Source organism: Bos mutus, chromosome 14, assembly GCF_027580195.1.
Source record: "Bos mutus isolate GX-2022 chromosome 14, NWIPB_WYAK_1.1, whole genome shotgun sequence".
Classification (NCBI taxonomy): Eukaryota; Metazoa; Chordata; class Mammalia; order Artiodactyla; family Bovidae; genus Bos; species Bos mutus.
Window position 1 is genome coordinate 519,599 of NC_091630.1, and position 12,710 is coordinate 532,308.

The 12,710-nt window shown below is 49.3% G+C and overlaps 1 protein-coding gene across 2 annotated transcripts in view; it reads left to right on the forward strand.

Annotated features, from left to right (window-relative positions):
- Positions 1-3,679, forward strand: part of MRPL13 (mitochondrial ribosomal protein L13) — a 40,899-nt gene extending 37,220 nt beyond the window's left edge. For both annotated transcript variants that reach the window (XM_005900750.2, XM_070382860.1), the window contains one exon: positions 3,415-3,679. In XM_005900750.2, coding sequence (XP_005900812.1) covers positions 3,415-3,436 — 22 coding nt within the window. In that variant the 3' untranslated portion in view covers positions 3,437-3,679. The remainder of the gene's footprint in view (positions 1-3,414) is intronic.
- The last annotated feature ends 9,031 nt before the right edge of the window (positions 3,680-12,710 follow it).

Genomic DNA, 12,710 nt, shown 5'->3' on the forward strand with positions numbered 1-12,710 from the left:
GGTGGAAGGGAGTGAGCGGCCAGCACGTAGTGTGTGTCCCCGCTTCCACTGATGCGGGTGGAGAGAAAGGCAGAACCACATTTAATGCAAACGCCTCCTTCTTCGCACGGGGGTCCCTCCTGAAGCCATGTAGTATTTTTAATTGCCTCCTACATAAGTTGATTTTTCTAGCCCTGCTAACATCTAAAATATCTAGTCCCTTGGCCATGACACTGTTCTTGACACCAGCCCCACCTCGGAAGCCAGTTAACCACCTGCAAAAGACTCCGAAAGAGGAAAGGTGACTTTGTGAGCGCGGTGACGTTTGCAAGGCGGTCGCTACAATGACGAGTGTCTTAACGCCTCCACAGCGTGCAGGGTGCTGTCCTAACTGCTGGACGCATGAGACGGATCCTGTCGGGACTGTGCCTTCCGTGACGGGACACATGAACAGAACGGGGCTTGCGAGCAGGGGTCAGAGGTCTGCGGTGGGGCGCTGCCCTTCCCTGCCGGCTGCACGTCCTTCGGTCCCTCAGCTCCTGAGGGTCCGCCTGGTCAGCTGTGTGGGTTTGACGACAGTGTCTTTCTCACTGTGTGGCTAGGAGGGTAACATGAGACCGTGCCTGTGGGGTAGTTAATGTACTTCACGGCATCTAAGCACCCGGCACTGTTAATCTACATAAACACCAAATATTGTTTACATTCAGAGCAGTATTGACTCATTTACGTAGGGCAAGCGCAGTTTGAGAAACTGTAATAGAAGCAAGCATGGAGTTCCTGGCAGTCTCAGGGAAAAGAGCCCTGCCTCAGAAAGGAAGAGTTGTGTAGGGTTTCCCAGAACATGTGATTTTGTGGGTGGGTTTTGCAGGATTAGTCAAGTCTACAGACGGTAAAGTGTCTGCCTGCAATGCGGGAAACCTGGGTTCGATTCCTGGGTCTGGAAGATCCCCTGGAGAAGGAAACAGCAATCCACTCCAGCACTCTTGCCTGGAAAATCCCATGGATGGAGGAGCCTGATAGGCTACAGTCCATGGGGTCGCAAAGAGTCAGACACGACAGAGCGACTTCACTCACCAGGCAGGGAAATGTAAGAGATATTTCAAATGCAGAAAATACCAAGCGCCCAAGTCCAGTGGTGTGAAAGTTCTTATCTGGACAGCAGCAGGGAGTGTCGTGGGGCCAGAAGAGACAGGGTGTGGAAGAATGACTCAGAGAAGTTACCCGGGGCCATTACGGAGGCTGGTTTGTGTGGACTTCTGAGACGTTTGAATCTGACAGAGTGGAGAGCTGATGAAAATGCTTCCACTGGGGAGGTGGGATAGCAGTCTGTGTTAGAGCCTCTCTAGAGATCAGGCCTTCAGGCGCTGTGGCCATAGACTGTTAGAGCCTCTCAGATGTCTTTCTCTTTCCCCGTTTCTCCTAAACTCCAAATCCTGCTTACTGGCTGCCTGCCATGTCCAGATAGCATGTACAAAACCAGGCTCCTTCCCTTCAAACTCTGTTCTTCTGCTTGTATTCCCCCTCCTGAAAAACAGATAGCATTGCCGTTTCCCGTGTTCTTCAAGCTGAAGATTAATAGTGGCCCTTGAAGTGTCCTTTTGCAGCAGCTCCTTCCTCTGCGGTCCCTCCGCTCTCTCCCTTCCCTTTCTTAAGTCCTCACCTCCGTTCCTCTCTCACCTGCCTGAGTCCTGACGGGCCTCATCTCCATCCTCTGCACTGTCTCCACAGGGTCACAGAATTGAGCTTCATTAGCCCCCTTTCCTTCAGGTCACAGTCAGCATGTTTACCTGACAGATCCCAGCCTTCACACATGCTTCCTAGTTCACTCCTAAGTCCCAACAAAAGGTACTTTCGTCATCTCATTGTGAATAAATTGACTTTTGGTGTGGAAACAACCAGACTGTGGCTAAGCACGTTTGAGTGGAATTGTAGAAACTCCTTGTCAGGACGCCTTGTTAGAATCTTAGCTTTCCTTCCAGTGGCATCACCACCTCCCTTTTTTAATTATGTGAACCAGCTGGATGGGAGAAGAAATTGTTTCTTAAAAGGCACTTGTGTCTCTTGACTGGGAGCTTGGACTGTATGGAGTCACACCCGCAAGACTAAAAGGGCAAGTTTTGGAGCCCCTTCCAGCTATTGTGTATCAAGTTGTCAATTCCCAGACTTTGGATTCAGTATGAAAAGACATTTGAAAAGAGATTTCAAAAACAGCAACAAAATGCTGCAGTTTCTCTTCTTGTTACAGAATGATGATGGTGAAGCATGTTTGGATAGTTTTTAAGTGTTAGGTCGTTCACTTACTTAGATACCAGAAGCTGCTCCTCCTGTCTGGGCTGTCTGGTCTTTTTTTTTTTAATATGCTATAAACGTAGAAGGGATGAGATAAGTTGTTTCAGGGCAAACAGACTTCACCTTTTAAAGGAACTCAAACTATCGAATATTTTTACAGTTGTTTCAGAAATATCTATTTAGTTTACTTATTACTAAATTCCTTCTGAAAATTCCTCAGGCGTCCAATACCCACAAATACACTACACTCTGTAAAAGATAATGAGACACAAACACTTCTTACATTTTGTAAGATCCTTTCCCTCATTTTCTCCATTTTTGAAATTAATATTTCTCTGAAAATGTTGTTTTATTTTACTACTAGAAGGAACTGTCAGGTAAGATTAATCCTATAAATATATAAATGAAGAAAAGACCTTATGTATGTATATAGTAAAAGACCATATATGTACATATACATACATGTATGTAATAAATGTACGTGTGATTAAAGTACCAAAGGACTAGTGTCCACACAGTTGTTTTGTTTGCTATTATATTGAAAATTAAAGTTAGTGTATGATATAATATAAATAAAGTATTTGCTCATTCAGAATATGCTGCTGCTGCTGCTAAGTCGCATCAGTCGTGTCCGACTCTGTGCGACCCCAGAGACGGCAGCCCACCTGTCTTCCCCTGTCCCTGGGATTCTCCAGGCAAGAACACTGGAGTGGGTTGCCATTTCCTTCTCCAATGCATGAAAGTGAAAAGGGAAAGTGAAGTCACTCAGTCGTGTCCAACTCTTAGCGACCCCATGGACTGCAGCCTACCAGGCTCCTCCGTCCATATCTTTGTGTATAATCCTTTCTATTAAAAGGGCTTTGGGGAAATTGAATTCAGGCTTATTCGTACATACATTCATGTATGGGCACATGGGAGCCTATATTTATACTCTCAAAAGAACTTGGAAATTGCCACATAACTATTCTACTTTGCAGTAATTTGGCCTTAATGTTTTTCACCAAAAATTTAGACATAATATTTGGAGATATTTCTTGGTGAACAGTTACTTTCATTTTAGATTAGAAAAATAATCTTCCTGCATCAGGCAGGAGAAAGTGAAATAATAAGTCGTTAAAAAAATAAACACTGTTTTTTGTCTTTCAGACCTGAGGATTATCGGCTGTAGGAGGAAGAAAATTTCAGAAAATAACGGTGTGGTGCTTGAAACTCCTTCCTCAGGGCAGGATGAAGCAATAGCTGCCTTCTGGAAGGAAGCCTGCTCTGGGGGCTGAAAGTTTGTGGGGAAAGGTCGGGAAGGGGTATCCCTTCATTAGGAAATTGCAGTAAGATGTCATTTTATAGAATTGTTTTATTGTATAGTGCTATTTGAATGTTGGAAATGATAAGAATAAAACTGCCCCTTACTTCGTTCAGTGTCCCATTTAATGAGAAAAGCAGACCCAGGTGGTGTGGCAGCTGTGGTCGCCAAGTGCCCGTCAGCGCCATCTTCTCAGCTCAGCTCCAGTTCTGGACGCCTGGGGACAAGGCCCTCCGCTCGTCTCCTTTCAGGGACTGCTGTATGTAACCCACCAGCTCAGCAAGGCAGGGCTTGCCTGAGCTCCTTTCACACTGCTTCACCTTCTTCTGTGTCCCATGGAGCTTGCTGGTTTCCGTGTCTGCGCCCGAAACCTGCGACGCTGTGTGTCCACGAAGCTCCTGTTGGCCCCTCTTCTCCTCTGTCCTGGGCGCTGCGACTGCCCCGCTGGAATCAGTGTGTCCAGCAAAGTCTCCTCCGGAAATTCAGCAGCTAAGACCCTGCGTTTGGGGTTTTTATGGTGGTGTGCCCTAGCCAGTCAAGGAGCGGCTTTCAGACCACTCCTCCCACTCATGCAGCAAATACACACTGAGCCTGATACAGGCGTTGGGGAGCAGAAGTCACCTGTCTTCCCTACACCTTCACACGCACCAAAGAGCCTGCCGTCTGTCACGGGTGGAAAGGAGCTGGGGCTCGACCCGCACGCGCATTCCTGCGCCTGGCGGTTGCAGGTGCTGGAGTGACTGTGTGAGCTATGGCTGAAGTCCACTGGGGGAAAAGGTAACATTAAACATAAAGCATCGCTGTTAAGCACCTTTAACGGACCAAACACAGCTGCTTTATATAAATTAAAATTAATTCCTACATCAACCAATATTGTACACAAGATTACCTCCCCGTTTAAAGATGGGCCCGAGGCGGTGGCAGTAAACCTGACCACGTCACAGACCTGCTGAGTGGTGCCATCGGGACTTGAAGCCAGGCAGCCCGGCTCAGGCGGCCATGGACTTAGCCACCACTAGAGGAGAAAACGTCAGTACGTATGTATCACAAATTCAAGAATAAAGTAACCGTGACCTGCCACCAGGAAGTGGCAGTTACGTTTCAGACTTTTGGGCCAGAAAGAAGCCCCACCTCTTCCTTTAGACGTGTGATGTTGGGTGTGAGCGGGTGTGAAAAAAGCCCCCAGCTCCTGCTAGAGCAGCTTTCACAGGGAGGGCTTCTGTATCCCCAAAACAGGTGTACCTCAAGCACCTAGAACCATGCCCGGCACATACCTCAGGAGACGGAGGAGACGCAGGTCCGATTCCTGGTTGGGAAGATCCCCTGGAAGTGAAAATGGCAACCGGCTCCAATATTCTTGTTTAGAAATCCCCGTGGACAGAGGAGCCTGGTGGGCTCCAGTCCACTGGGTCCCAAAGGTTCGGACACGACTGACCACAAACACAGGCCTGTCATAGCGTCAGCCCTGCACTTCCATGGATGCAGAACCAGCGGGTGCAGAGGGCTTCTGATGCCACAGTGTGAAGGACTCGGGTTTTCAGATTTTGGCATCCACAGGGAGTCCTCAGAACCATTCGCCCACAGATACCAAGGGACCACTGTTAAATATTCAGTAAGAACATTGAGACTCTCACTTGCTGAGTGAGAGCCCATTTGGCCGCGTAGGGGCTGTCCAATCCTCCAGACCCGTGTAGACCTAAAAGGGATATGTTGTTGGACTGAATTCCTCCTGCTCTCGGGGGCTCACTCCATTTTGCATTCAGAGTAAAGAGGCTTTTATACCAAATGGCTTTCAGAAGCAGGAGCTATCAGACTTCCCGGTCCTGCCCATGTGCCGTTCCTTGAGAGTTTAACAGCCAGATCTCTGTTTCTTCAGAGAACATAAACGCAGGGAGCCAAATAAAACTCACAGCTCATGCAGGGGACCGGGAACTCGAGGGGGCAAGACAAGCTGAACTGTTAGACTCGTCGCTCATATCAAAATAGGTTGAATAGAAGAAACAAGAACTGGAAAAAAAAAATACAAACTCTTACATGAAGGAAATTCTACTCCAAGTATCACATGGGGAGGAAAAGAAAGCTGATATACATACTCTGTTGCAACATGTGTCTGTAACACGCAAATTAGAACAGATAGGAGTCAAGTCCCTAAAATCAAAATTCTGTTTGCTCATGCGCGGTTTTTCACCAGGTGCTACGTGTTATGCTATTGGGTAACACCAGCTAAATGTGGAAAACCCCATCCAGTCGAACATAAGGACGGTGGAAGAGCCACCCACAACAGCTGTCTCTCGCTTTACCCATGTGACTGCCTGCTGTTTCTCTTCAGTAAAGCATGTGAAGTTTCTCTTCAGTAAAGTATCCTGATTATAAGTAGCAAAGGAAAAGGAAAAACCTGAAGTATTGTGGAGTTTTGAAAGGAGAGAAAATGTATTTTGCAATAGCCAGAGGGCAAAAGTAATCACATTAGCGAACACAGAGACAACACTTTAAAAAAGAGCTTAATCAAGTTTCCGATAACCGCCTGCTTTCTGGGGAACTGAAAACCAAAAAGCACTCATTGGAATGGGTTAAGGATAACTGTGGTTTCCCAGGCTCAAGTGTAAAGAATCCATCAACCAATGCAAGACTCAAAAGACGTGGGGTCGATCCCTGGGTTGGGAAGATCCCGTGGAGAGGGCATGGAAAAATTCCCATGGACAGAGGAGCCTGGCGGGCTGCAGTCCATGGAGTCACAACGAGTGGGACATGACTGAGCACACAAGACACAGGCTAACTAACCTCCTCCAGCAGGAGAGCACGTGTGTCCCCCGAGCTCAGCCGGGGTCCTGCAGACGTGGGTATACGAGAAAGGGCGAGTCGCAAAGCCAGGAGAGCTGGGCTTCTGTTTTAAGCCAGTTCAGGGGAATGAGAAATAGATCAATAAGCCACAGATACCAACCTCTGCTTTCCCGTTTTACTTGGAAAACTACAGTGTTCCTCCCAGTTCTCCTCCATGGTTCACAAGCCACAACTATTTGCTATCAACACCTCCACCAAGCAAGCTTCATGTCTTATCAAAATAGCATTCTATATTTACTGTAATTTTTTTTTAAATTAGGAACTTCTGACGTTTAAAATTCTGAGAGTTTTCTTGTATCACAAGATGGTGTAAGGTTTGAGATTTCTGCCTCACATCTGTTTTCCCATAAGCCCATAACACATCAGGCAGGGATTCGTTTATAGGACTGCATATGCCACTTCATAGTACAGACAGCAGTTGCTGCTGCTGCTGCTAAGTCGCTTCAGTCGTGTCCGACTCTGTGCGACCCCAGAGACGGCAGCCCACCAGGCTCCCCCGTCCCTGGGATTCTCCGGGCAACAACACTGGAGTGGGTTGCCATTTCCTTCTCCAATGCATGAAAGGGAAAAGTGAAAGTGAAGTCGCTCAGTCGTGTCCGACTCTTAGCGACCCCATGGACTGCAGCCCACCGGGCTCCTCCGTCCATGGGACTTTCCAGGCAAGAGTACTGGAGTGGGGTGCCATTGCCTTCTCCACAGACAGCAGTACTCACATATAAATCCTGGTTTAGCACATCCTTTCATCAAGCAGACTCTTCTTCCAGGGTGGGTCCTAAGAGGTCACACTCGCCCGACCCCAGAAAACGGGGCTAAAGGGGAGATACTGTACTCAAGTCTGGCGTCACCCCTCGTCATGCCTGGTCCGCGTAGGGTGCAGCTCCCTGCAAGGCCTCCTGAATGGGCGTAGTGATGCCCTTGACACAGCCAGCCCTCCTATCCAGGCCTGGGGGATCCCGGGGTTCCATCAGGACCTAGCCAGGGGGCCGAGACAGAGCTAAGGACTAAAGCAGGTCGTTAAAGCCGTTCTCTACCCAGAATGCAAGGCTCCCCTTTCTCCGCCTACTTCCTCTAAATTTACAAAGCGAATACAAGAGCTGTGCTCAGTGAGGTCTCCCTTTTAGACAAACTAGGCCACAAGCTGGCCCAGGGGCTAGGGTCGGAGTGATGAAGCAATGCTGCCGTCTAAAAACAACTGAAGAGCAGCATTCGGTTTTATTGCCAGATTTACCCCAAATGCACGAGGTTTTGGAGAAACACATGCAGTTGTCAGATTCTCTACTGTTCCTTCCTTCCCTCCTTTCTTGGTAATTTCCTCCCTGATGGATCCAGACAGGGTCACAAAACCTGTGCCCCATTTTTTTTTTTTTCCGAGTCTGTATGATTTGCTTTCCTACCTTCTGGACAGGGAGCTTAGTACCACAGTCAGTCAAGAACAACATTACATGTCCAGGTCTCTCCAGGCTGAAAATCCTCCCATCGGCCAGGTAGCAAATCCTGAGTCCTCAAAACCTAAAAGCCCCAGGAGGGATATAGCTGCCAGTCTCTACAATGCCAAGTTTGAACTGGATAGAACCCCACTTACAAAGGCTTGATCTTTCCAAGACAGACATTCAGATTCCATTTCAACTTAAGGACAGGCTCTTGCAGAGAAATGGTATTCCGCACCCCCACTCTCTCTCTGCCCAAAAGTCTAAAATAAAGAAAACTGAGAAGTTCTGCAGCATCACTACCACTCAGCACTCCGCCTTCAAAAAGAGCCTGAGACCAGCTCTCAGTAAAACAGCGGGTCCCTCCAGCTGAGGCCGACTGTCATCAGGCTGGCAGCCAGCAAGGTGTCGGGTCCCTTTCCAACGAGGACGGCGTGAATGGGACCGCAGCGGGAGGCACACTCAGGCGCCAGGGCCACTTGGTCCACGAGAAGCTCTCTGATTTCCAACCAATCTTATTTCACCGCCTTCACTTTTCAATTCCAAAATTAATACCTAGTAAAACCTTGCAGATAGTGGCTGCCAGCGAGTGTCTCGCTCACGGCACACCTGTGCTTTATAGGTTGGGCTTATGGAGCTCCAACTTGTCAGCCTGTATTAAATCATGGAGAAGCAACACTTGAACGGTGATGCCATTTTAAAGCCTGAAGCTGGAAAGGGTTTTTAATATTTAGAGGAAATTCTGAGCATAAAGCCTATCTGTCTTTTACTTTGGGGCAAATTCACAAAGTCCAAATAAAATATTTTTTAAGTTGTTAGGAAAGTATTACAAATTACTTTATCAGTATGCCTTGTTACCAGCGCAGTAGAGAAATCGTGGAGAAATGTAAATACACGCGTCCTTCAGAAATTCTGACCTCTAAGTCTGAGCCTTGGAAGCAGCCATTAATTAGTCAACTTGATAGTCTGTATTCTTGGGTTTCCCTGGTGGCTCAGATGGTAAAGAATCCGCCTGCAATCCAGGAGACCGGGGTTTGATCCCTGAGGCAGGAAGATCTCCTGGAGAACGAGATGGCACCCCACTCCAGTGTTCTTGCCTGGAGAATGCCATGGACAGAGGAGCCTGGCGGGCTGCAGCCTGTGAGAGTCAGACATGACCGAGAGACTAATACGAGTCTATATTAACAAGGGATCAGCTGCTCTGTTGCATTCAGTTATTCAACAGATATTATATTCCAGAAATTGTTCTGGGTTCTTGAGATACATATGTGAATAAAGTTTCCTGCTATCATGGTATGCTATTGTGATTTATAGTAAGAAACATATGTTATATATTCCTATAGATTTGACATATATTGATGTATACATTGGAGAAGGCAATGGCAACCCTCTCCAGTACTCTTGCCTGGAAAATCCCATGGACAGAGGAGCCTGGTAGGCTGTAGTCCATGGGGTCATGAAGAGTCAGACACGACTGAGCGACTTCACTTTCCCTTTTCACTTTCATGCATTGGAGAAGGAAATGGCAACCCACTCCAGTGTTCTTGCCTGGAGAATCCCAGGGACGGCGGAGCCTGGTGGGCTGCCGTCTGTGGGGTCGCACAGAGTCGGACACGACTGAAGCGACTTCACAGCAGCAGCAGCAGAGTATACATATACTTACTATATACTTGATTTATATCTACTAGATAGATAGATATGTCTATTTTTTATTTATTTTTTAATTGGTGAAAAATTGCTTTCCAGGGTTGTGTTGGCTTCTGCTGTACAATAATGCAAATCAGCCACAATTATACACATAGCACCTCCCTCTTGAGCCTCCCACTTCTCTAGGCCATCACAGAGTGCTAGGCTGGGCTGGGAAATGTGTGTGTGTGTGATCAGTCAAGTCTGACTGCAACCCTGTCTGACTCTGTAGCCCACCAGCCTCCTCTGTCCATGGAATTTTCAAGGCAAAAGTACTGGAGTGGGTTGCCATTTCTTTCTGCTGGGGATCTTCCTGACCCAGGGGTGGAAACTGTGTCTCTTGCGGCTCCTGTATTGGCAGGTAGATTCTTTACCCCTAGCACCAGCTGGGAAGCCCCTATATATGGATACATGTATTTGATCTTCATCCCTGTTGCTGGCACAGAGCTCTTTAAAAACCTCCGCATTTCCTAAGTGATGAAAGCCACAAAGATGCCTTTTGTTATGGATGGTAGGGAGGGGATGAAAGCTGCAGGTGGAAATACTCATCAACAAGCAACGTTTAGTCAGTTATGTTCCATTCAGTGCCCGTGTAACGAAGCCTCCATAGGAACACAAAGGTCAGGATTCCGAGAGCTTCCAGGCTGGGCAAGAAAGACACATCCCAGTGTCCACGAGCTGAGCCCCGAACTCCACAGGGACAGAGGCTCCTTGGCTCGGGGCCTCACCCTGGGTATCTCTTCACCTGGCTACTGATTCATCTCCTTGAATGTCCTCCACAATAAACCAGCAACCGACTGAGGAACCTGACGGTTCCTGAGCTGGGAGATGCTCTAGCAAAGCCACGGAACCAGTGGCGGCAGGGGGGCGGCGGGCCTGGAGACCTGGTTTACAGGCAGACACGCCCGTCATCGCCTGGCCTGGTGACTGGCCTCCAAGGCAGGGGCCGCCTTGGGGAACTGAGCCCTTAACCCGTGGCGTCTGACGCCAGTTCCGGAGGGCAGGGCGGGCGCGCGGGCGCGCAGGCGGCGGGGCGGGCGCGGTGTTACAGGCACAGCTGACAGCGCCCCTGGGGACGGAGAGCGCGAGGCTGCATCTGGGGAATAGACTGCCGGGCGGCGGGGACGCGAGAGGCGACGGGAGGCTCCCTGACTCACCCCAGGAGGAGCGAGAGTCAGCACAGCGCCCCCCAGTCGTCCTGGAAGCCAGCAGCCTCCGTCTGACTCCCCCAGGCTCCTAGAAGACTGGGGAGTCCCCGCATACAGGGTGCAAGTGGGGAAGCAACAGGCAGACAAGACACGCAACTTCTCAACTCCGGTGACTGGAAACCCTCAGGTGTACTTCACAGGCCGAGAACACGCCACGTGGCCGCTGAGACAGTCTGGAAAAGAGTCTAACCTGTGCTCAACAAGAAGAGAACATAGTTTTGTGGGGGTTTTTTTAAAACGTTTTATTTTGTAATCTGGGTATAGCCAATTAACAACGTGAGTTTCAGGCGGACAGCACAGGGCCTCAGCCATACATATCCATGTATCCCCCTCCCCCAAACCCCCTCCCATCCAGGCTGCCCCATGACACTGAGCAGAGTTCCCTGTGCCAGACAGTAGGTCCCCGTTGGTTATCCACTTTAAATACAGCTCTGTGTACATGACCATCCTGGACTCCCTAAGTACCCCCTCCCACCCAGAAACCATAAGTTCATTTTCTAAAGTCCATGAGCCTCTTTCTGTTTTGTAAGCAAACTCATCTGTATCATTTCTTTTTCGATTCCACATATAAAGGATGTCATATGATATTTCTCCTTCTCTGATTTACTTCACTCAGGGTGACATTCTCTAGATCCATCTGTGTTGCTGCCATTGGCAGTACAAGAAGATGAAAACATAGTTTTAGCCGAGGCTAGACTGTCTCTCACACAGCAGCCAGCGTGCAGGCGCCTGCAGTGTGCAGGAGTGTGTCGGGTGGCACCCTGCAGGCCTGTAAGACCTCCGCCTCCCCACTCCAAGACTGAAGAACGAGGCGGGAGTCAGGGACAGCCATGTCAGTGCTTTGATGGGTCTCACACGTCTGGAGCGGGATCCTGGAGTGGTGCCCACCGTGGGTAGCAGACTGCAGTCGGGCATGGTGCAGTCTCCACTCCCAGGAGAGAAGGGAAAGCTGCCAACGGGCAGGAACTGCCCGCAGGCTGGCTCATCAGTTACCAGGAAGCATGCAGACGGGCACACCGTCAGCACCCCTTTGATGAGACCAAGTACCAGCGGGGGCTGGGGGCGGGGAGGGGCGGCCAGTATGTGGAAAGGGCAGCTGTGTGAGTCAGGTGTGCACGACACGGGCACTGGCCCCGCAGCATTAAAGAGGGAGCGCGAGAACAGCCACCTGGGGCGGCCTGACCACACAGCATCTCTGGTGATGCCAGATTTAGGGAGATGAGAAATGCAGTCTTTCATCAGCTGAGGGAAGAATGTATGGACAACAACTCCAAGCTAATAAGGTCCCTCATGAGTAACTGGGCTTCCCCGGTGACCCAGGGGTAAAGAATCCACCTACCAACGCAGGAGACGCAAGAGATGCAAGTTTGATCCCTGGGTTGGGAAGATCCCCTGGAGGAGGGCATGGCAACCCCCACAGTGTACTTGCTGGAGAGTCCATGGACAAAGGAGTCTGGTGAGCTAGTTTCCAGGGTTGCAAAGACACGACTGGGCGTACCTGGTGGTACAACACTCACGAGCAACAGAGCACGTGACGGGTTCCAAACAAGTGGCGTAGCTGCAGTGGGTGACTGTTTGATAGGCACACAAATTCAAAATGAGAACAAGGAGGCGTTAAGGTTCAGAAATGGTGTCCAGGCCGAAATCTTTGCTCAGCTGTGCCAGCAGAAACCCTCGGTCTGTCTGCACCCTGCCAAGCTGCTGGGGAGATGGGTGACCAGGTTCACAGTCCCTTGGATCGCTCTCCAATTCTTGAAAGCCATCTTCAGCCTTGCGGGTGCAGACCCGGTTCCTTCAGAAAGCACTGCAGACGTGCACCGTGGGTATTTCGGGAGAGTGGTAAGTTGCCCCAGTGCTGTGGACAACCCGCACGGTGCTGCTTTTGAGTTGCATCCATTTTTTAACTTTCCTGTTGTCTATCGCCCTCAGAGTTGTGGCTCTCTGCTGGTCTGATGAAACATGCTCACGCTCGTGTGAAAT